Source organism: Eschrichtius robustus, chromosome X (genome assembly GCF_028021215.1).
Source record: "Eschrichtius robustus isolate mEscRob2 chromosome X, mEscRob2.pri, whole genome shotgun sequence".
Classification (NCBI taxonomy): Eukaryota; Metazoa; Chordata; class Mammalia; order Artiodactyla; family Eschrichtiidae; genus Eschrichtius; species Eschrichtius robustus.
The window spans coordinates 134,871,672-134,894,671 of record NC_090845.1 but is presented as its reverse complement, the minus strand read 5'-3'; the positions used below and the strand labels follow the sequence as shown (position 1 = coordinate 134,894,671).

General features: G+C 55.1%; 2 protein-coding genes across 2 annotated transcripts in view; one reads left to right on the top strand and one right to left on the bottom strand.

Moving 5' to 3' along the window:
• Window positions 1–206: 206 nt before the first annotated feature.
• Window positions 207–4,627, top strand: LOC137756483 (uncharacterized; the record flags this gene model as incomplete). The annotated part of the gene is made up of 3 exons (XM_068532722.1): window positions 207–1,334; window positions 3,964–4,020; window positions 4,532–4,627. Coding segments are annotated over 3 exons (1,281 nt in total), but the record flags the coding sequence as incomplete, so codon positions are not given.
• A 3,486-nt stretch (window positions 4,628–8,113) lies between these two features.
• The window catches only part of TKTL1 (transketolase like 1), a 36,413-nt gene continuing 21,526 nt past the window's right edge, over window positions 8,114–23,000 (bottom strand). Inside the window, exons 7-12 of the mRNA XM_068532923.1 lie at window positions 15,961–16,123; window positions 14,273–14,397; window positions 12,480–12,563; window positions 10,100–10,199; window positions 9,851–9,970; window positions 8,114–8,569 (exon numbers count right to left, since the gene is read on the bottom strand). Coding sequence (XP_068389024.1) covers window positions 8,397–8,569; window positions 9,851–9,970; window positions 10,100–10,199; window positions 12,480–12,563; window positions 14,273–14,397; window positions 15,961–16,123 — 765 coding nt within the window. The 3' untranslated portion in view covers window positions 8,114–8,396. The remainder of the gene's footprint in view (window positions 8,570–9,850; window positions 9,971–10,099; window positions 10,200–12,479; window positions 12,564–14,272; window positions 14,398–15,960; window positions 16,124–23,000) is intronic.

The window sequence follows — 23,000 nt, the reverse complement described above, 5'->3', positions numbered from 1 at the left end:
CCACCGGGATGGACGGTTCCTGATCGCACCCTCTTCTAGAGAAGCCATGAGCTTTCTCTCTCTGCGGGGCTCACCTTGACCTCCCAGGTGAGAGGCAGGCAGGCAGGCACTGATGGCCGATGGCTGCAACCACAGGTTGTCCTGGAGGACAGGCGCGCTTGGGCAGGACTCCTTCCCAGCAGGCCACACCTGTCAAGTGACATGGGGAAGACTTTGTTACTTCGTGCCGTCCCCCCCTCCAGCAGCATGGACAGACACCCCTGGCAGACACCAAGTTTCCGGGCACGGCCGCAGCTCTGCCCACCTCTCCCTGGATACCACGTGTGTGTGGAGCGGGGAGGAGCCGTGCTTCACAGGGAACCGTCCGAATCACACTCAGGGGCGCTGGAACACAGTGGGCCAGGCAAGGGGGTGGGGTGGCGGGAGGGTGGAAGCTCTCAGGAGCGCGGAGCCAAGGCCGCCCTCAGAGGCCAGGACTGGGGCGGGGGGGCCGCAGACGGAGTGACCGTGCCCTTTGCCATCCCGGTGGGGTCGCCGCCCTCCTTTCCCCCCCTCACCAGGCCCCTGGGGACCCCCAACACACTGTCCCTGGCCATCTCGAGCGCCAGACGCCCTCAGGACAGTGCGGGGAATCCTGCCGGGAGCGGCGGGAGGGGCGCCCGACGGAGCCCCCGAGGTCTCCAGGGGCCTGGACTCGATGGAGGCGTCTCCTCGGCCTCTCCCCGGGAGAGGGCGTAGGCTCCCGGGGACTCGGGGAACGGGGACTCTGGCCAGGCCCAGGAACCAGAGGGGCGGGGGGCGGAGTCCGGGGAAGGTGGGCGGTGACCACAAGGCCGGGGCGCCGTCCCGGCGCGTCGAGCCCCGCCCTGACCGCCACCGCGCCGGCCTCCTCACGTCCCTTCAGCGCGCCCACCGGAAGCCGCGGAGCACCGCCTTCCTGCCCACCCCTTCCGGCTGGCTTCGCCAATGACCAAGCTCGACTCGTGACGAGGCCCGCCCCCAGAAAGCCCGGCCCCTCTGGTGTGACGGGCACCTCCGTTGCCCAATCAAAAGAAGCCCCCCTTGCGCGCTCCTCTCGGCTCTGCCCCCGCGCGGTTTTTCCGCGGCCGCCGGCTGGGCCGGCTGCGGCCTCTAGGTGTCCCCACCAGGAGAGCGGGGACTGTCCGTGCAGAGTCGCGCGAGTGGTCCGATGTGTACACTCTAAGCCCTGCTTGTGTGCTTTTGGTGTGAACTTGTATTCTGAAGGAATTAAGTTCACAGGAAGTTACACGGAAACGTCCAAGAGGCCGGAGCACCTCCCGCAGTTCCCCCAGCGTCAGCCTGTTGCCCAGCTAGTGGGACCGCACACCAGGAAAGGGCATTGGTGCCAGCGGAGAGCTGCTCCGGGTTTTATCCCCGTTTGTGTGTGTGTGTGTGTGTGTGTGTGTGTGTGTGTGTGTGGACTCAGGTGACCACCACTGCCATCAGTATCCAGCCCGTCCCCTCACAAGGACCCCTCCTGTAGACCTTTCATAGCCACAGCCCCCTCCCTCCTCCTCCTCCTCCCAACCCATGGCAACCGGATTCTATTCTCAGCTCTGTAATTTTGTCATTTGAAGACATTACATAAGGACTTCCCTGGCGGTCCAGTGGTTAGGAGTCCCCGCTCTCACTGCCAAGGGCGGGGGTTCCATCCCTGCTCCGGGCCGGAGCTAGGATCCCGCGAGCCACCAGGGCTTTTTTTCACTCACACACTGCTCTTGAGATCCATCATCCATCGGAATGGTTGCAGGTATCAATAGTTAGTTGTTCCTTTGTATCGCTAGCTGTCGTCCTCGGTGTGGATCGGCCACAGTTTGTTCGGGCCTTCACCCACTGAGGGACATGTTGCCGATTCCCACTTTTAGGCTTCTACAAATAAATCTGCTATGAACGTTCGTGTACAGGTTTTCCTGTGGTCAGAAGTTTCCATTTCTTTGGCATGCCTGCCCAACAGTGCAACTGCTGGGTTCGAAGGAGGTGGAAGTTTAGCCTTGGAAGAAACTGCCAATTTGCATTCCACGGTGGCTGGACCATTTTACACGTTAGCAACCCGCATATTTTTAAAGCACATAACTGAAAATTTTTACAAAACATTATCTTAAGCAAGACTGTTAACAGTTCTGTTTCTCACTGCTAACTATGTTCTTGTATGCAATCCGCAGCATAGTTACTCACACAGTTTTAAAAAACACAAACCCTGTACATTCAATTGTGATTTTCTTTTAACTAGCAATAATATAGCTTCGAAATTCTTCCATGTCAGTACAGAAACATCTAGCTCATTCCTTCTCCTCTGGCCACGCGGTATTTGATAGAGTACACGTCCTATAATTTACATAACAAATCCCCAACTGATGAACTTTTCCCTTTTCCCTTCTTCTTCTTCGTCTTCTCCTTTTTCTTTGTTTTTGCTACCTGCTCTGAACATGTGTCAGTGTCACCCTAGAATAATTACGTCTAAGTGGACCTGCCAGGTCAAAACCTATGGGCATTTACAGTTTCAATGGACACTACATAATTGCCTCCCCAAAAGACCCTGCTTGTCATACACTAGGGCTGTTAGTCCTTTGTTCCATATGTTGTAAATATTTTCCCTCAGTCTGTCTCTTGTCTTGAAAGACTAGGCTAGTTGGTTTGGGCTGTCAAGAAGCTATACAATTTTATATGACCAAATTTATTAAACTCTCAGTTGATGATTTCTGGGTTTTGTATCTTGGGCACAAAGGCCTCCTCCCACGTGTGAGGAGAGTGATGCGACTGCCGGGGGCGGGGCGGGGGGGATTTCTGAGTCCCCACAGCAAATTCCTCGTTGACCCTGGCTGGCGGGTCGGCCTGCCGACCCATCACTGTGTGTGTGTGTGTGTATGTGTGTGCGTGTGTGTGGGTGCGCGCGCGCGCACGTGCGCGGGGGCAGATTGGGGGGAAGGTGGTGTTTGTCACATGACCCCACGCTATGTAGACCGGGGCTGGGGGCAGTGCCTCTCAGACACCCAGCCCCTGCCCTCCAGGGGTGCCAGTCCAGTTGCGGAGAAGACAAGCAAATGTGTAACGAGAAGAGTTTAGCTATATTATTTAAATGCATAGGTGGCCCGCAGGGGAGCGAGGGAGATCCATGGGGGAAACCACAAGTGGAATCAGTGGGGTGGCTGGGGCCGAGGCTGGGGCTGGGAGAGGAGCTGCGGGCGGGCTTTCCGAGGGGCTCAGAGTTAATGGGCCGCAGAAGGTGAGAGAGCGGAACTGAGAATCCGCCTGAAACCAGCGCTCTTGAAAGGTCACCTGCACAGTGAAAAGGAAGGACAGGGCTGTAAGAAGAAGTGGGTCCATCCCAGCATGGGTCTGAGTGAGCAGGAGAGGAGCCCCCTGGCCCCATCATCCACAAGCTGGGGCTGCCTCCCCTCCCCACTGCCGCAGACAGAGGCGCTTCAGAGAACCGCAGGCTGAGAGGGAGAGGACGCCCACCGCCCCCCATCGTGGTAGTACTGCTGGGCTCCCCGAAGAGCAGTCGCTCCCTGGACGGGGACACCTCACCCCTGGCTTCCCCCTCGGGACTCCCAGAGGCCCAGCCGAAGATGGGTCTGCCATCTCAAATTGAAGACACCGCCCACCCTCATGGAACATCGGAAGACTGGCCCTGTCAACGTCCCGTCCCCAGGGCATCCCGGTCAGAGGCCAGATAATATAGTTTTCGGTGAGGGCTGCGAGTGTCTGCTCCGTGCCTGGACTCGTCCATCCCACCCTCGCGGTGGCCCTAGGAAGTTGGGAGCGTGTCCTCCCCATTCTCCAGATGAGCAATGAGGACAGCACGACACAGAAGGGTTGAGTAGCTTGTTCTGAATCACTAGCTAGCAGGTGGCCGAGGCGAGGTGTGGATCAAGGACACTGGCCTCCAAGCCTGACCTCCTTTTGCGGGCCAGGCGCTGCACCTGGATCGCTCCCTCGCAGGGAGGCTCTTGGGCCGTGGTGCGTGTGGCACATCAGCTTGCCCTGAAGGCATCGGAGGTGAGTCCTGGTGACTATCCCCGCCCCGGCCTTGGGCCAGCCCATAAAGGAAGGAGGGTGAGAAAGAGAAACGCCTTCTACTCTTGGGCTTAATCAGGGGGGCCTTTGAAATACAGACTGACATTACCTTTGGATTCTCCTGAGATCAGAGAGCAGTTCTCATGGGTATTTACAAATCGTCTGCATTATTGTGACAGAAGGCTACTCCAACTCCCCAAGTCTTCAACAGCCTCCGAGACACAAAACAAAGATACCAAGGAAGGAATCACAAAGATAAGACTAATTTTAAAAGCCCAGGCCGATTTGAAAAAGAACTTTAGAAGTTAAAAACAAAGCCACAGTCATTGAAATAAAAATCTCAACAGATGAATCAAACCACAGATCGGATGCCACCGAAGAAGGAACCAGTGACCTGGAAGATAGGTGGTGCCTCGGAAATCCCCTCCTGCCCCTCCTGCCCCTCCTGCCCCTCCTGCCCCTCCTGCCCCTCCTGCCCCGTTGCCCCTCTTAGCCGGTGCTGTTGCTCTCTCCTTCCCTGAGAGACTGCAGCAGCCCCTCCTCAGAGATCCAGCCTCTGTTCTTCAAGGCCCCTCATCCTGGCTTCTAGGCTGCAGATGACGTTAACCCCCTCCCTTTTTCCCAGGCTCTGGGGGTGGGGGGCAGCTTCTTCCTGTACTATCTCTGTTCATCCAGCCCTCCGATCCCCGAGTAACCAAGTGGGGCTCGAGGCACCCATGACCTGCGGGGGCCTCACCATTCATCAAGCTCTCCCCTGTGGTTGACTGGGAGGAAGGGCCAAGTGCAGCAAGTGCCCAGGGGAGCCGGACCGGCTGCTGCCCTGAACTGTCGTGGAGGGGACGCTGGGGAATCAAGGCTGTGCTGTGGGGTGACTCCAGAGTGTCCCCGGGAGGGCACAGAGAAAAAACTGACAAGGTCAGATTCCTTACCTCTCAGCTCAAGGCACAGTATGACAGCCAGAGCACTTCCATGGCAGCCCTAAAAATTCTCTTCCTCCTGTACCTGCAGGGCTGAGGGTGCTGGAAATCAAACACTACAAACACAAACAAAACCTGCATCATTGTGCAGAATCCCAAGGTCACCTGAATTCCCAGCCTCTCCATGTTTCTCGTGTGAAAGGTACGGCACTGGGTGGAGGAGTGGGACCTGAAACCTAGAATCGGGACATCTGGTTGCCCTCAGTGGGGGTTGACAGTCGGGAAGCCCGCAGTCCCCTTGAGCCTCCCTTGCGGGTGGAAGTAGCCTGCCCTCCCGTGTCTGGCAGGCTGGCGTTCTCTCCCTTGGGGACTGTGTCATCACCTCACCTGGCGCAGATGCCTTGCAAGGGGACACCCACTGTCCTCCACACCCTCTGCCACCACACCCTGTTGCCATTAGACCCGTAACTGGGGCCCAATCACAGCATGATCCAGGGGGACAGACCAAAGCCTGACCCTAGAGGAAACAGCTCATACGTCAATAAATATTTTCCATAAGGATATAAAAAAAATATTTTCCGGACTTCACCGATACCTACCAACTGAACTGTATTTGAACATTTGTGGTAGTAGGTTCTCAGGGTGTGCGACTCAGTAGGGGAGGTGGGCCGCTCGATGGGGTGGATTAACTGATAGTGTATTTACTAGAGGTTCCAGATTAAAAGTATTAGGACAGGGACTTCCCTGGTGGCACAGTGGTTAAGAATCTGCCTGCCTAGGGACTCCCCTGGTGGCGCAGTGGTTAAGAATCCGCCTGCCAATGCAGGGGACACGGGTTCGAGCCCTGGTTCGGGAAGATCCCACAGGCCGCGGAGCAACTAAGCCCGTGCGCCACAACTACTGAGCCTGCGCTCTAGAGCCCGCGAGCCACAACTACTGAGCCCGCGGGCCACAACTACCGAAGCCCGTGCACCTAGAGCCCGTGCTCCACAACAAGAGAAGCCACCGCAATGAGAGGCCCGTGCACCGCAACGAAGAGCAGCCCCCGCTCGCCGTAACTAGAGAAAGCCTGCACGCGGCTACGAAGACCCAATGCAGCCGAAAATAAATAAATAAATAAATTTAAAAATAAAAAAAGTATTAGGACATGCAGCTGGTGTGTAGTCTAGCACTCGCATGCTTGGCTTGGACCTACTACTGACCTGCATTTCATGGGTTTTGATGCCAGAAATGCCCTGACAGGAGGTGCAGGACAGAATCCATAAGCTTAGGGAGAGAGGAATTTGAGAGTAGATTCATCATATCCAGCCTGAACACTCCACCCCGCAACTGTGTTCCAGGGATAGGTCCAGAAGCAGCTCTTTTCAGCAAGGCGCTGAGAGAGCCATTAGAGCAGGAACACCAGCGTAAGGACTGAGGACCAGCCGGAGCCAAGGCCCCGACCCCAAGGAACAATCTGGCATGTTCCAGGAAAAGCAAGAATGGCGGGCTGGAGGCAAGCGAGCAAGGCGCAGAAAATGAGCCTCTAAGCAGGAAATAGTTGGGCAGCCTGCTACAGGATTGCTTGATGCGTATAACCCTAAACCCTCTAGTTCTGGGAGCAAAAACCTGACTTGAGTTGCCCCCGTGGAGAGTCACACCTTCTCACCCAGTTTCCAGACCCAGAGCCCCCCTGATGGAAGGGGAGGCCGTGTTCCCTGGGAGGGACCTTGTTGCAGCATTGCTGGAAGTGCACACCGCAAATCTTCCCAAGCCTCCCTAAAGGACCCATTCACTAAAGTGACAGGTCATCCTGGAGAAGAACACGTGTGTCACACCTGTCAAGTGACATGGGGAAGACTTTGTTAACCTTCTTGCTGTCCCCACCTCTAGAAGCGTGGGCACCTCTGGCGGATACTTAGATCCCTGGTGGTATGGGTACTAGCTCTGGACACTTCTCTGGCAGCTATCCTTGGGCGGGCGGGGGAAGGACCCGCGCTTTATCTTAGAACATCTCAGAGGCACACTCAGGAGGCGCTGGAATTCAGTGGGCGGGGAGAGAACTGTGTGTGGGGGTGGGTGCCACATTCTGGGCCGTGGGAGGGTGGAAGCTCCCAGGAGTACAGATCAAGGCAGCTCTGAGAGGCCAGGACTGGGGCCCAGCCGGACAAGGAGTGACAGTGCTCGTTTGCCATCTGGGTGGGGTCGCCACCTTCCTCTTCCCCTTCTCCAAGTCACCCTGGGGAGCACAACGTCTCTTTTCTCTGCCGGGTCAGGGTGGGCCCAACGGTGCTCACGGGGTCTCCTGAGCCCTGGATCTTGGGGTCGGCTTTTTCTTGGCCTTTCTCGCGGGAGGGCGCAGACCCCACCCCGGGTCTCCAGGGAAGGAGGACTTCTCGTACAGCCCGCAAAGAAGAGGGCTCAGGACTCTTCGGTTATGGCGGGGGTTGGGGGGGGGGGGTGCGGAGGCGGGGCCTATCTTTAATTTACCTGGCAGGTATTTTCTTCTTGTATTCCGGCCACATGGTTTACATGCTCAGAGCTAAATTAAGGAGTCAGCTCAGGGCTGGCTTTTCAGGCTGTATACTGTCCTCTAGTGGTGCATCTCCTGCCCAGTACCATTTCCAGGGCTTGTTAAGGGACATGGCTCTCTGCTGGTTTAGATAACAGCTCCTTCCTCATTTAGGATTTTGTCAAGGAGAAACCAAATTACACATACAAGGCACAAACGCAATAAAGCAGGTAGCCGGTTCTTAATTGCTTTATTAACATTAACTTTAACTAGCATGCTTAGCAGATGAGTACAGTTGAGATAACAGTTCGGGTTGGTCACTGGGCAAATGAGACACTTCTGAGATCTCACAGGAGAGTGCGGTGTGCAGACGAGAACAGGCTGTGTCCTCTCCGCGGAGCAGTCGCCACAAGCAGCACGGGACACACTAGGCGCAGCCTCCTCGCGGAAGAGAGGAGATGAAGGCAGACACCAGAGGAAGTTCCAGGGCAACCGCGCTGACACAGTACCTGGGAGGCTACAGGTAGGATGGCAGCAGGTGGACTGAGCTGGGACAGCGGTGCGCAGCATGGGGGTATAGCGCTGCCAAACCTGGGCAACTGCAGTCTACAATTCAATTCGCATTTTCTTTACTTATGACACACATTTAAGAAACTGTTACCTTATGTTGGTCCCCAGCCCAGTTATCTGTAGTCTCATCAGAAAATTTATTAGGTGGTTGTTTTGTTAGCTATTCTGTCACTTAAAACCTTGTCTTGTAACCCACATTTATGATTCAAAGGTGAAAGTTACTCTTGTATACGTAGTTATGGCTTAACAGGAAAGTAGTTAACTGGCTTTGCTTTTAAAAAGAATAAAGCGCAACAGTATAGATTTAAGTGATGGTTTGGCAATGAGCGTAAATGTAAGGTAAAGAGGCCAGTCTTCTAAGACCAAAGCCAACAGCTATTTTAATTCATTAAGACACACTTCACAGCCATTATGATGTGTCTGGCACTGATTCCAAACATACTGAGCAGCTCACTCGGCCTTCCGCTCCGAGGCACTCCTGACACTGCCAGCTGATGGACCAGGATGTCAGGCTCCATGGACACCGCTGCACAAACAGCCTCCCCGATGCCACCTGGGGAAGCAAGGGACATCAGGCTCTGTTCTGGAAACAGCTAGTCAGCCTTAAAACCCCATCACATAGACGCCTTTGAATTTGTGGTTCCCAGGGAAAGATATTTTTCACTGGCTGTTGATTCATAAACAACCATTCCCCGACTGACCAGAAGCGTTCTCGTTCAAAAGTGCGAGTCTCCAAATTGCTCCCAGCCTCACTTATGGCAGGGGCTCTTTCCACTGGGGCTCCACGGATGCAGGCGTCTGTGGAACTCAGATTCTCAAAGCTGTCAGGAACCTACGAACTGGATGCCGGCTTCGGAAGGGCCAGCTGGCAAGGCTGCCCCTGGGGTGGTGCCCGGGCAGTGGGCTGGTGTGAGTGCCCTGCATCGACGAGACACTTTCCCTACTGATAAGGGTGGTCCCTGTGCCTGGACTCTGGCACCACAGGGTGGTTTATGGGGCACACCTGCTTTCCCCTGGGAATCGGGAAGTTTGGCACGTGCCGGGCTGCGACCAGCCCTCAATGAAACCCGGGGCGCTGAGTCTCGAGTGGGCTCCCTGGGTCCCCAGGGCGGCATCTGTGACTGCCGGCGAAGGGAGAGTGCTCGGCTGGCCCCTCATGGGAGGGAGAGAGGAAGCCGAAGGGGTGGGGCTCTCCACCCCCGACCCGTGTCTTCTGTCCTTGGGGGTGCTGGCGTGTGCCCTTTCCCTGCCATCAACCTCAGCCGGGAGGGCGCTGGAGTGCTTTCCTGCAGATCACGGGGGTGCTCTTGGGGCCCCTGACACGCAAACACATGAAGCTCCCCACTCCCTCCTCTGCCCCACCTGACCTTCCCTGGCCAAACACTGCCCAGCCCCCTCTCCCTGGCCACACTTTTCCTGCATTTGCTGTGTTCTCTGCTTGCAAGGCACTATTGCCATTTTTCTGTGGGGGGCAAACTATTAATCATTCAATACTCAAGAGCAACTGTGAAGCTTCTTATGACGCCTCCCCTCACAATGCCAAGTTAGACACTCCTCTGCACTGCCACTGAGCCAGCTACCCGGCGACCAGGCACTGCACACTGCGCTGAGCACACACAAACGAGGATGGGCACGGCCCCACCCTTAGCCAGCCAGTGCAGGCGGGCAAGAGACCCTATACCCATACCGTCGCAAAGAGCAAGTAATACAGGTTGCTGGGTGAGTGGTTGGCTGGAGGTGCCGCCCACGATCATGGCACACCTCTGGTCAAGGAAAAGAAAAACACGCTGCACCAAAGCAGACTTTCAAAGTGGTCCCCAAGGCCTGCACACACCTTCTGAAGAGTGATCCTCCACTGTGATAATCTGGCCACCTGTGGCTTTTGCGTTGGAGATGATGGTGGCTGCATCCAGGGGTTTAACAGTAAACAGGTCGATGACGCGGATAGAAATATCTGGAGAACAGAGATAACCAGCTTGGTGTATGAAGCAGACTTAGAATAAAAGACAGATTGGGGCACACAGGCAGCCCAAGTCCTACCACTCCCAGCTTGAACTTCAGCATTCAGCAACAACCAACTGACCTTCTTGCTTAGAAAGATCATCGGCGGCTGCTAAGGCTTCATGCAAGGTCACTCCAGCTCCAACAACTGTGAGCTTGTCGTTGACACCGTTGCGGACGACCTGGTGTTGCACCCACAAAACAAAAATGCTGTGCTTACTACACACAGAGTGTGTCTCAAAGTGGAGGACACTCTGCTACACTGCTCTCCTGAGCCTACCAATTTCACTCCTTAATAGTTCACTATAAAAAAGGCCGAGTCAGCACACTGACCAACAAGGACATATTCTTTTTAATAAGCCCCACTTCATGTTTGTTTAACAAATTCACCTACTTTTCCTCATGATTCACGATGCCAAATTACTAAGTTCTTTTACAATACGTATGCAAAATGACCCTTTAGCAAAGCAGGTGCATTTCCAACTGGGATGTGAAAGGCTGAAGGCCAGAAGCGAGTTGTACAGCCCATCTGCTCCAGAGCACGGACTCACGCCCACCAAGGGGTCTGCAAAGGCGCCACCTCTGGGCTGCGTGAACATCTTGCTGGGGCACGCACACAGACTGGACTCCAATCACGAACACGCGAATGGGGACCATTTGGGGGCATTTTCGAGGTGCATGCCCAAGTGCCCTGTGAAGCCCATGCATTAGCGGGCCCCTTCTGTGGCTGTGGAAAGCAAATCTCAGAACAGGAGGAACTCGCCCAGGGCAGGGCTGAGACCAGCAGCCAGGCCCATCTGACTTCAAAGCCCATGCTCCCAACCACCCGCTATTCTGTAAGCAGACAGGGTTCTCTGCTCTTTTTTCCATCGTTTTGTTTCCTCCAAAGTCACCCAACCAAAGGCATCTGGAAGTCTGCATTGCATTCCTCTGTATAGCTTTTCCTGTGGCTTAAGAACCATTGCTGACTACAGATATTCAGGGCTTCAAACCACCCACCCCCATTCTTCGAGAATGTTCTAGTGTTTTCATACACACACACACACACACACACACACACAAATATACATGTATAGATACATACATATACACACATACATACACACACCTACGTCCCCCCTTGCAAATCCAGCCCTTGAATTATCCATGGCATGCATATTATCACACATGTTTTAACTCACATCAGGAAGTTTACTTCATTTTGTCAGGACAGGACAAACATCAGGGGGGGAAAAAAAAGAAGAGAGATATGAGAAAGCTTTGAAAACCATATAACTATCACCAAGACACACTCCCTACCACCCCCGGAGGCAAACATATGGCTTTGAGTTAAACGTGGGAGTCCAGGGAACAATAGTGTGAACGTGTAGTTCACACTGAAGTGAATAATACAGCTTTTCCATTCAGCAGAATGGAACTATGGGGGACTATTAACTGCTCTGGGTACACCTGCTCTACTGTGGCACTAAAGCCACCCAGCGCTCACTCACTCATTCTGAGCACTAGCCACTGTGAATTCTGGAGCAGCCTAGCCCTTAGCAATCAAGTTGGAAGTCACCTATTGCTCTTCAAGAGTGGCTATCAGTCTTTCACATACTTAAGGAGAGTATTAATGACGTTCTAAAAGGCTTATAAGATAAAGACAGGACATAAAACTTTCCTATGCAGTATGAGCTCAACTAAGATATACACATATATATACGTGTATATAGAAAAAGCCAGGAAGAAAACGCGGCCAAATGTCTGTAAGCCCTGCTCTCTAGGTGGTGGGCAGTCACTTATTTTCTCCACAGACGCTGCTGGTTTTCTGCACGCGCAGCTCGGACAGGCAGGCACACAGACGTCGAGCTGCCGTAGGGGCTTGAATCCTGGTCTTCCTGAACACCTTCTCTGGCCCTCATCTACAAAACATGGCTGGCTGCTAACAATCTGTGCTTCTAGGGCTTTCTCAAGGATACAGGAGATAGGAGGCACCTTGCAATGCCAGCCTTTATCAGCAGGCCTGGGGGCGAGGCCACAATCCATGTGCAAAACCAACCGCAGGGTCACACAATGGCCAGAGGCAAGATGGTTCATATTTGTTTGTTATATTCCTGGCCTTGGACCTGCAAAACCAGAACCTAACAGATATACTATTCATCTGAAATGGGTTCTATTATTTTGTTTAGCTTGAGGCTGTGATAAGGTACAGCAAAGCAACTCAAAAGCCTTCAAGTTGTTACCAGCTTATCTTTAAGGGCTCAACAAAGAGACTCCTTTCAGAAAGGAGAAAAGTTCAGTTCAGGCTGATATTGGCAGAATGTTCCTTCCTGAAGAAAAGCAGGCAAAGGTCATGAATTTTTTTTAAACTAGGGCAAAGAAAGAATGAAGCGTCAACTGTGGATGTCTCTAGCGCTGGCTTTAAGAACAGTGCTCTCCACGTGAACTGATGCTGGAAGACACTGGAGAACTTAAGGCCTTACCTTGGCCCGTCCAACCTCAAAGTTTTCGTATGCGGTGTAAATAACTGCAGTTGCTGGCCGACTGGTCCGAATGTAGCACATCCCCTAGGGTGTAAATGAACACCAGAGCCACAGTTTAGAAAATCAAACTAAATTTCCAACTAATAAACCTCAAAAAGAAGCGGGGGAGGACCTAACAATTCTTTGTACTAAAAACAAAATGTGCCTTCTGGAGTGAGGGCCAACTGTCACGGGGTCAGGTTACTACGAAGGACCCTGCTGGGTGCCCTGTGACGAGCTCTCCACACTGTCCTGCTCACCCGTTTAGGAAAGCTTTCTCAAATATAAATCGATCTGTTGTGTCTCCACAGAACATAAACGTGGAGCAGAAGCGCTGACTCACCTTGACTAGAAAGCCTAAAACACATGGGAAACAACTTTTGTCACAACAGCTTGTAATGAATGCTCCATCCTTAGAAGTACCTTAGACACCGGAATATAAAATGACTGTTTCTCCAATAAAAAGATGTAAATACGTTTTTTATCACCTTGAACATATAAACAGGAATGTAAATGAATACTCAAATGTCTAGTATTTGTTAATTTACATACATATTTAAATCGTACATGATAAACCCATACATTAATTTAGGAACACTGATTCCTTTTGTTCATTTACATGTTATGAACTAGTTCTATTCGGTGTATTTTTACAAGGTAAAATTTACTTAAGTGGAGCACGCCCCGAATTCTGATAAGTTATACACCATGTAACCATCTCCTGAGTCTGGACAGCATTTGCACCTGCCCAGAAAGTTCCCTCATGCCTCTCTCCTGTCACTCTCCCCACCCAAGAAGCAACCTCTATTCTGATTTCCGTCACCACAGCTTTGTCTCTTTTGAACTTCCCACAAATAAGATCCTGCAGCACACGAGATTGCACTGTACATGCAAGGACATAGAACAATGTCCCGGATATGGCACGTAGAAAAATCCAGAACAATGTGTGAGGCCACTTAGGTTTAAAGGAAAAAAGTAAAAGAAACTCATGTCTCTAACACGTTGGAAATGCTTGGAACGGAACTCGTACAACCCACCCCAACTGTGCCCAGGTTTGCCTGTGCAGGGGCATGGGTGCGTGCAGGCCTGGAGGGTGAGGTGAGTCTGGCGGCCGCTAGCTAGAATGGTTAGAAAGGTAAAGATTCTGTCCCCTAGCCTCTGCTGCGGCTGGGTTCTGGACAGGAGTTAGGTTGTGTCCATCTGATGCCCCTGGGTGAGACTTCAGGAGGGGCAGGCAGGGCAGAAGCCAGACCTGTAGCCTTCTAAGCTGTTTCTGAGGGCGGGACAGGGCTGGGGACCCCAGGGTTTGTCTGCAGTGGCCTCCCACTGGCAACTGTCCAGTTTTCTGATATCACGAGGTGGCAGCTGCACGGGCTGTGTCTAAGGCCAGCACATGATGGCTTGTCGCTGGGACCCACTTCCGTGGCCCTGCCAAGGGCTCCCTGTCTCAGAGCCCCAGAGCACCCCCTCTTCTTGACCCAAGTCCCACCCGATACAGGTCGTCAGGGGTTCGAAATTCTTCTGCACTGCTTTCTACAATGCAAACGTATTCATGTTCTTCGTGGTTCATCACCCTTTTCTGGGGCAATGGCTCTACTTTTAAAAGGAATCCCACAACCAAATTTCCTACAACGAATATCTATTTTCTTTATGCTGAGAAAAAAATGGGGAAAAAAAAATCAAGCCATCAGTACCAAAGCAGCATCAGAGCCCAGCAATGTTTTCTGTCGGCGCCAGTGCCCCCTTACGGATACCTCGGTGTTGGCCGCCAGGAGCACGGCGTGCTCCGTTGAGATGGCATCGCTCGGATAGAAAATCGTGCAGTTCGGAACCGCTCGGAACATGGCCAGATCCTCCAGGGCCATCTGGGAGGGGCCGTCTTCACCTGAGAAAGCAAAGCCACAGCCCAATGGAAAGGTGAGCCCTCCCCGTCAGCCAAGCACGCGTGCCACCGGGGTGGCCGCCAGCGCAGCGCAGGTCACTGCCACGCCCCGCCTGAGGCTCCCAACTGACGCTGCAAGCAACACGGCACAGGCCTCTTCTCGGCCCCAAGCCTCGCCAACCCCTGGCACACGGTCCTAGCGCTGCTGCCCTGAGCGACCCAACACTCGTCCCCGAGCACCAGGTCTCTGGCCCTGTGCACTTCTCCCTAGGAGGCCCCCTCAGACTCTGTCATTTCTTCTCTGCTCTTCTACCTTCTCCATCAAGAGACTAAAGTTTTCAGACTCAAATGGTCTCATTCATTTCTCATGGCCTTCAAAGTAGCTGAGAATCACAGAACATAGCCTTTGGGGTGCCCTCGGGGTGCTGCTGGAACTCAGAGGGCCTTCGTGTGGGGGGGAAAGAGACTCTGTGCAAAGAGAAAGCCCGATGTACACCAGGGCGGCCTAGCTCTTCCAGCTGGGAAGGGAACTGTCGCCGCGTACACCGCCTGGCCTGGGACCGCTGTCTCTCCTCAGAACCCCGGCTCCTCTGGGCTGGACCTAGAGCCACTTCTCCACTCAGCTGAGTCTAAAACTTACTCCTCACCCAGCCCGAGGCAGAGACCCCGGACCCCTGTCCAGGCCCTCCTCCCTCCTTGCTCTCTTCCCCTGCATCTGGCCATCCAGAGACTTCTTAGCCAGTCTTGCTCTCCCAGGAAGTCCCCAAGACGACACCCAAACACGCACGTCCAGCCCTCCCCTCCAGCATTCTGGCAGCAAGCGTAAGCTGCCACATCTACCTTGACCTGCCCCGCCACAGGAATGTCAGGTGCCCCGTCTCTCTAGACTCCCCATTTCTGTCATCCCGGACGTTTCCCAGGCAAGAAACCCCCGGGGACTGGGGTTCTGCTGTCCCTGCCGTCTGAGACTCCTCCTGTCAGCAACGCTGAAATCCTTCTTCAGGTTCTCACAGACTCGCCCGATTTTCTATCCACTGCTAACACACGCCTCGGTCCTCCTCCCGGCTCCCGTGTTTCCCCCAGCTTCCATGTAGCCCATCCACGGTTAATGCCCACGTGTTGGGCGCCTCGAGGTTTCCCATTCTGTCCAAGCAGGCTGCTCGGGCCGGGGGAGCCCTGGCAGGCTGTGCTGCTCACTCTGCTGTGCCCATGCAGCTTGTCCCCGCTTAGACTAAGGCGACCAGAGAGCAGTAAACAATTCGGTGATGCCAGGGTGACCCAATCTCTACCTAGTACGTGGCTTGACAAAGAAGAGGCACTCAGGACAGATAATTATTTCTCGATGACAGAAAAAATGGGCACTTTTCAGTAATACCAAGAGATCGGCTCAAAAGTTACCCAGAGTGTCTGGAACTTCTAACACATGACATGGCTTTTTTCAAAACGGAGGTTATGATAATCAAACATTATGGAACCTTAAGCACGCTGGCAGTTCAACCTCTTACAGGCTAATCTTTCTCTGTAAAGGAGGAAGGCGATTAAAATGACGGCATTGAGAACTCATATCTATGGATACCCCGCAGTGGGACCCAATGAGGTTGATGTTGCTTTGAGAGATGGCTCCCATCCGGATCTGATCAAATGCTCGGCTCAAAAAGGCAGCGAAGGTGCAAACAAAAGTAACAGTCCGACCACGGGTGGCGCATCCCAGAGCCACGCTCACCTGCAACACAAAGCAGGTGAATCAGAACACTCCCGGACACCACTGCCCCTTCCGTTCCCCAGCACAGAGTGTGGGGATCTCAGGGAAACCTCTACTCTGCACCCTCTCACCTTGCCACCCCTCCCCCAGGCACCTACCTGGGAAAACCCCAAACCTGGCAAATCCACGGTGTCCCCTGAATGCTGCCACAAAAGAGGAGCTGCAGTGCTGACCCTGCTCGTTCAAATCCAAGATGTGGAAGCTCGAGACACTCAAGGCTGCCCTGCAGTCACCGTGGGTCTCCTTCCTATTCTCTTCCCCTACCTTCTGTCCCCTCTCTCCCTGCCCCTTCACATGCTTCCCCTGCGCATTTCCTGGGGAAGAGAGGTAAACAACGGAGGCTCTCCCATCCCGTCCCCACGTCCCCGCCGTGTCAGTAGGAGACGGGGCAGACCGGTACCTACTTGAGGCCCACTTGCCCACCCTGCTGAACCTCAGCCTTCTCCTGCTTCCTCAAGGGCATCTCTGAATGGGCAATCATTCCCTCCCCTCCCACGTTCCCTCAGTTTCTCCCTCTCTGATCACTGAACTGTGTGCTACGATCTTCCATCTTCCCCCCTCACTTTCACCTTGTCTTCCCGCGCCAGATGCTGCCCTTCGTCTATGTTCTCCTTCACAGGAAACTTGGCACGCTTCCTAATTTCCCACTTTCTGCCCGTTTCCCTTCATCTAGGCTGCCATTCCGTGTGAGGGACCCAGAAGCTGCCAAACGGAGAGGACACCTGACCCTGCCTGCATCGAACCTGACCTCTCAGGAGCCTCCAGCACTACAGACCCCGTCTGCATCGTACCTGGCCTCTCAGGAGCCTCCAGCACTACAGACCATGCCTGCATCGTACCTGACCTCTCAGGAGCCAACAGCACTACAGATCCTGTATGCATCGTACCTGACCTCTCAGGAGCCTCCAGCACTACAGAACCTGTCTGCGTCGTACCTGACCTCTCAGGAGCCTCCAGCACTACAGACCCTGCCTGCGTCGTACCTGACCTCTCAGGAGCCTCCAGCACTACAGACCCTGCCTGCATCGTACCTGACCACTCAGGAGCCTCCAGCACTACAGACCCTGCCTGCATCGTACCTGACCTCGCAGGAGCCTCCAGCACTACAGACCATCCTTGCATCGTACCTGACCTCTCAGGAGCCTCCAGCACTACAGACACTGCCTGCATCGTACCTGACCTCTCAGGAGCCTACAGCACTACAGACCCTGTCTGCATCGTACCTGGCCTCTCAGGAGCCTCCAGCACTACAGACTCTATCTGCATCGTACCTAGCCTCTCAGGAGCCTCCAGCACTACAGACACTGCCTGCATCGTACCTGACCTCTCAGGAGCCTCCAGCTCTACAGACCCTGTCTGCATCGTACCTGACCTCTCAGGAGCCTCCAGCCCTACAGACCATGCCTGCATCGTACCTGACCTCTCAGGAGCCTCCAGCACTACAGACCATGCCTGCATCATACCTGGCCTCTCAGGAGCCTCCAGCACTACAGACCCTGCCTGCATCGTACCTGGCCTCTCTAGAGCCTCCAGCTCTACAGACCCTGTCTGCATCGTACCTGACCTCTCAGGAGCCTCCAGCACTACAGATCCTGTCTGCATCGTACCTGGCCTCTCAGGAGCCTCCAGCACTACAGACACTGCCTGCATCGTACCTGACCTCTCAGGAGCCTACAGCACTACAGACCCTGTCTGCATCGTACCTGGTCTCTCAGGAGCCTCCAGCACTACAGACTCTGTCTGCATCGTACCTGGCCTCTCAGGACCCTCCAGCACTACAGACACTGCCTGCATCGTACCTGACCTCTCAGGAGCCTCCAGCACTACAGACCATGCCTGCATCGTACCTGGCCTCTCAGGAGCCTCCAGCACTACAGACCCTGCCTGCAACGTACCTGACCTCTCAGGAGCCAACAGCACTACAGACCCTGTCTTCATCGTACCTGGCCTCTCAGGAGCCTCCAGCACTACAGACCCTGTCTGCATCGTACCTGACCTCTCAGGAGCCTCCAGCACTACAGTCCCTGTCTGCATCGTCCCTGACCTCTCAGGAGCCTCCAGCCCTACAGACCATGCCTGCATCATACCTGACCTCTCAGGAGCCTCCAGCACTACAGACCCTGTCTGCATCGTACCTGGCCTCTCAGGAGCCAACGGCACTACAGACCATGCCTGCATCGTACCTAACCTCTCAGGGGCCTCCAGCACTACAGACGCTGTCTGCATCGTACCTGGCCTATCAGGAGCCTCCAGCACTACAGACTCTGTCTGCATCGTACCTGGCCTCTCAGGAGCCTCCAGCACTACAGACTCTGTCTGCATCGTACCTGGCCTCTCAGGACCCTCCAGCACTACAGACACTGCCTGCATCGTACCTGACCTCTCAGGAGCCTCCAGCACTACAGACCATGCCTGCATCGTACCTGGCCTCTCAGGATCCTCCAGCACTACAGACCCTGCCTGCGTCGTACCTGACCTCTCAGGAGCCAACAGCACTACAGACCCTGCCTGCGTCGTACCTGGCCTCTCAGGAGCCTCCAGCACTACAGACCCTGCCTGCGTCGTACCTGACCTCTCAGGAGCCTCCAGCACTACAGACCCTGTCTGCATCGTACCTGACCACGCAGGAGCATCCAGCACTACAGACCCTGTCTGAATCTTACGTGACCTCTCAGAAGCCTCCAGCACTACAGACCCTGCCTGCATCGTACCTGGCCTCTCAGGATCCTCCAGCACTACAGACCCTGTCTGCATCGTACGTGGCCTCTCAGGAGCCTCCAGCACTACAGACCCTGCCTGCGTCGTACCTGACCTCTCAGGAGCCTCCAGCACTACAGACCCTGCCTGCGTCGTACCTGGCCTCTCAGGAGCCTCCAGCACTACAGACTCTGTCTGCATGGTACCTGGCCTCTCAGGACCCTCCAGCACTACAGACACTGCCTGCATCGTACCTGACCTCTCAGGAGCTTCCAGCACTACAGACCATGCCTGCATCGTACCTAGCCTCTCAGGAGCCTCCAGCACTACAGACCCTGCCTGCGTCGTACCTGGCCTCTCAGGAGCCTCCAGCACTACAGACTCTGTCTGCATCGTACATGACCTCTCAGGAGCCTCCAGCCCTACAGACCCTGCCTGCATCGTACCTGACCTCTCAGGAGCCTCCAGCACTACAGACCATGCCTGCATCGTACCTGACCTCTCAGGAGCCTCCAGCACTACAGACCCTGCCTGCATCGTACCTGACCTCTCAGGAGCCTGCAGCACTACAGACCATGCCTGCATCGTACCTGGCCTCTCAGGAGCCTCCAGCACTACAGACCCTGCCTGCATCGTACCTGGCCTCTCAGGAGCCTCCAGCACTACAGACCCTGTCTGCATCGTACCTGACCTCTCAGGAGCCTCCAGCACTACAGATCCTGTCTGCATCGTACCTGGCCTCTCAGGAGCCTCCAGCACTACAGACACTGCCTGCATCGTACCTGACCTCTCAGGAGCCTACAGCACTACAGACCCTGTCTGCATCGTACCTGGCCTCTCAGGAGCCTCCAGCACTACAGACTCTATCTGCATCGTACCTAGCCTCTCAGGAGCCTCCAGCACTACAGACACTGCCTGCATCGTACCTGACCTCTCAGGAGCCTCCAGCTCTACAGACCCTGTCTGCATCGTACCTGACCTCTCAGGAGCCTCCAGCCCTACAGACCATGCCTGCATCGTACCTGACCTCTCAGGAGCCTCCAGCACTACAGACCATGCCTGCATCATACCTGGCCTCTCAGGAGCCTCCAGCACTACAGACCCTGCCTGCATCGTACCTGGCCTCTCTAGAGCCTCCAGCTCTACAGACCCTGTCTGCATCGTACCTGACCTCTCAGGAGCCTCCAGCACTACAGATCCTGTCTGCATCGTACCTGGCCTCTCAGGAGCCTCCAGCACTACAGACACTGCCTGCATCGTACCTGACCTCTCAGGAGCCTACAGCACTACAGACCCTGTCTGCATCGTACCTGGTCTCTCAGGAGCCTCCAGCACTACAGACTCTGTCTGCATCGTACCTGGCCTCTCAGGACCCTCCAGCACTACAGACACTGCCTGCATCGTACCTGACCTCTCAGGAGCCTCCAGCACTACAGACCATGCCTGCATCGTACCTGGCCTCTCAGGAGCCTCCAGCACTACAGACCCTGCCTGCAACGTACCTGACCTCTCAGGAGCCAACAGCACTACAGACCCTGTCTTCATCGTACCTGGCCTCTCAGGAGCCTCCAGCACTACAGACCCTGTCTGCATCGTACCTGACCTCTCAGGAGCCTCCAGCACTACAGTCCCTGTCTGCATCGTCCCTGACCTCTCAGGAGCCTCCAGCCCTACAGACCATGCCTGCATCATACCTGACCTCTCAGGAGCCTCCAGCACTACAGACCCTGTCTGCATCGTACCTGGCCTCTCAGGAGCCAACGGCACTACAGACCATGCCTGCATCGTACCTAACCTCTCAGGGGCCTCCAGCACTACAGACGCTGTCTGCATCGTACCTGGCCTATCAGGAGCCTCCAGCACTACAGACTCTGTCTGCATCGTACCTGGCCTCTCAGGAGCCTCCAGCACTACAGACTCTGTCTGCATCGTACCTGGCCTCTCAGGACCCTCCAGCACTACAGACACTGCCTGCATCGTACCTGACCTCTCAGGAGCCTCCAGCACTACAGACCATGCCTGCATCGTACCTGGCCTCTCAGGATCCTCCAGCACTACAGACCCTGCCTGCAACGTACCTGACCTCTCAGGAGCCAACAGCACTACAGACCCTGTCTGCATCGTACCTGGCCTCTCAGGAGCCTCCAGCACTACAGACCCTGCCTGCGTCGTACCTGACCTCTCAGGAGCCTCCAGCACTACAGACCCTGCCTGCGTCGTACCTGGCCTCTCAGGAGCCTCCAGCACTACAGACCCTGCCTGCGTCGTACCTGACCTCTCAGGAGCCTCCAGCACTACAGACCCTGTCTGCATCGTACCTGACCACGCAGGAGCATCCAGCACTACAGACCCTGTCTGAATCTTACGTGACCTCTCAGAAGCCTCCAGCACTACAGACCCTGCCTGCATCGTACCTGGCCTCTCAGGATCCTCCAGCACTACAGACCCTGTCTGCATCGTACGTGGCCTCTCAGGAGCCTCCAGCACTACAGACCCTGCCTGCGTCGTACCTGACCTCTCAGGAGCCTCCAGCACTACAGACCCTGCCTGCGTCGTACCTGGCCTCTCAGGAGCCTCCAGCACTACAGACTCTGTCTGCATCGTACCTGGCCTCTCAGGACCCTCCAGCACTACAGACACTGCCTGCATCGTACCTGACCTCTCAGGAGCTTCCAGCACTACAGACCATGCCTGCATCGTACCTAGCCTCTCAGGAGCCTCCAGCACTACAGACCCTGCCTGCAACGTACCTGACCTCTCAGGAGCCAACAGCACTACAGACCCTGTCTTCATCGTACCTGGCCTCTCAGGAGCCTCCAGCACTACAGACCCTGTCTGCATCGTACCTGACCTCTCAGGAGCCTCCAGCACTACAGTCCCTGTCTGCATCGTCCCTGACCTCTCAGGAGCCTCCAGCCCTACAGACCATGCCTGCATCATACCTGACCTCTCAGGAGCCTCCAGCACTACAGACCCTGTCTGCATCGTACCTGGCCTCTCAAGAGCCAACGGCACTACAGACCATGCCTGCATCGTACCTAACCTCTCAGGGGCCTCCAGCACTACAGACGCTGTCTGCATCGTACCTGGCCTATCAGGAGCCTCCAGCACTACAGACCATGCCTGCATCGTACCTGGCCTCTCAGGAGCCTCCAGCACTACAGACTCTGTCTGCATCGTACCTGGCCTCTCAGGACCCTCCAGCACTACAGACACTGCCTGCATCGTACCTGACCTCTCAGGAGCCTCCAGCACTACAGACCATGCCTGCATCGTACCTGGCCTCTCAGGATCCTCCAGCACTACAGACCCTGCCTGCAACGTACCTGACCTCTCAGGAGCCAACAGCACTACAGACCCTGTCTGCATCGTACCTGGCCTCTCAGGAGCCTCCAGCACTACAGACCCTGCCTGCGTCGTACCTGACCTCTCAGGAGCCTCCAGCACTACAGACCCTGCCTGCGTCGTACCTGGCCTCTCAGGAGCCTCCAGCACTACAGACCCTGCCTGCGTCGTACCTGACCTCTCAGGAGCCTCCAGCACTACAGACCATGCCTGCATCGTACCTGACCTCTCAGGAGCCTCCAGCACTACAGACCCTGCCTGCATCGTACCTGACCACGCAGGAGCATCCAGCTCTACAGACCCTGTCTGAATCTTACGTGACCTCTCAGAAGCCTCCAGCACTACAGACCCTGCCTGCATCGTACCTGGCCTCTCAGGATCCTCCAGCATTACAGACCCTGCCTGCAACGTACCTGACCTCTCAGGAGCCAACAGCACTACAGACCCTGTCTGCATCGTACGTGGCCTCTCAGGAGCCTCCAGCACTACAGACCCTGTCTGCATCGTACCTGGCCTCTCAGGAGCCTCCAGCACTACAGACCCTGACTGCATCGTACCTGCCCTCTCAAGAGCCTCCAGCACTACAGACCCTGCCTGCATCGTACCTGAACTCTCAGGAGCCTCCAACACTACAGACCCTGCCTGCATCGTACCTGGCCTCTCAGGAGCCTCCAGCACTACAGACCCTGTCTGCATCTTACCTGACCTCTCAGGAGCCAACAGCACTACAGATCCTGTCTGTATCGTACCTGCCCTCTCAAGAGCCTCCAGCACTACAGACCCTGCCTGCATCGTA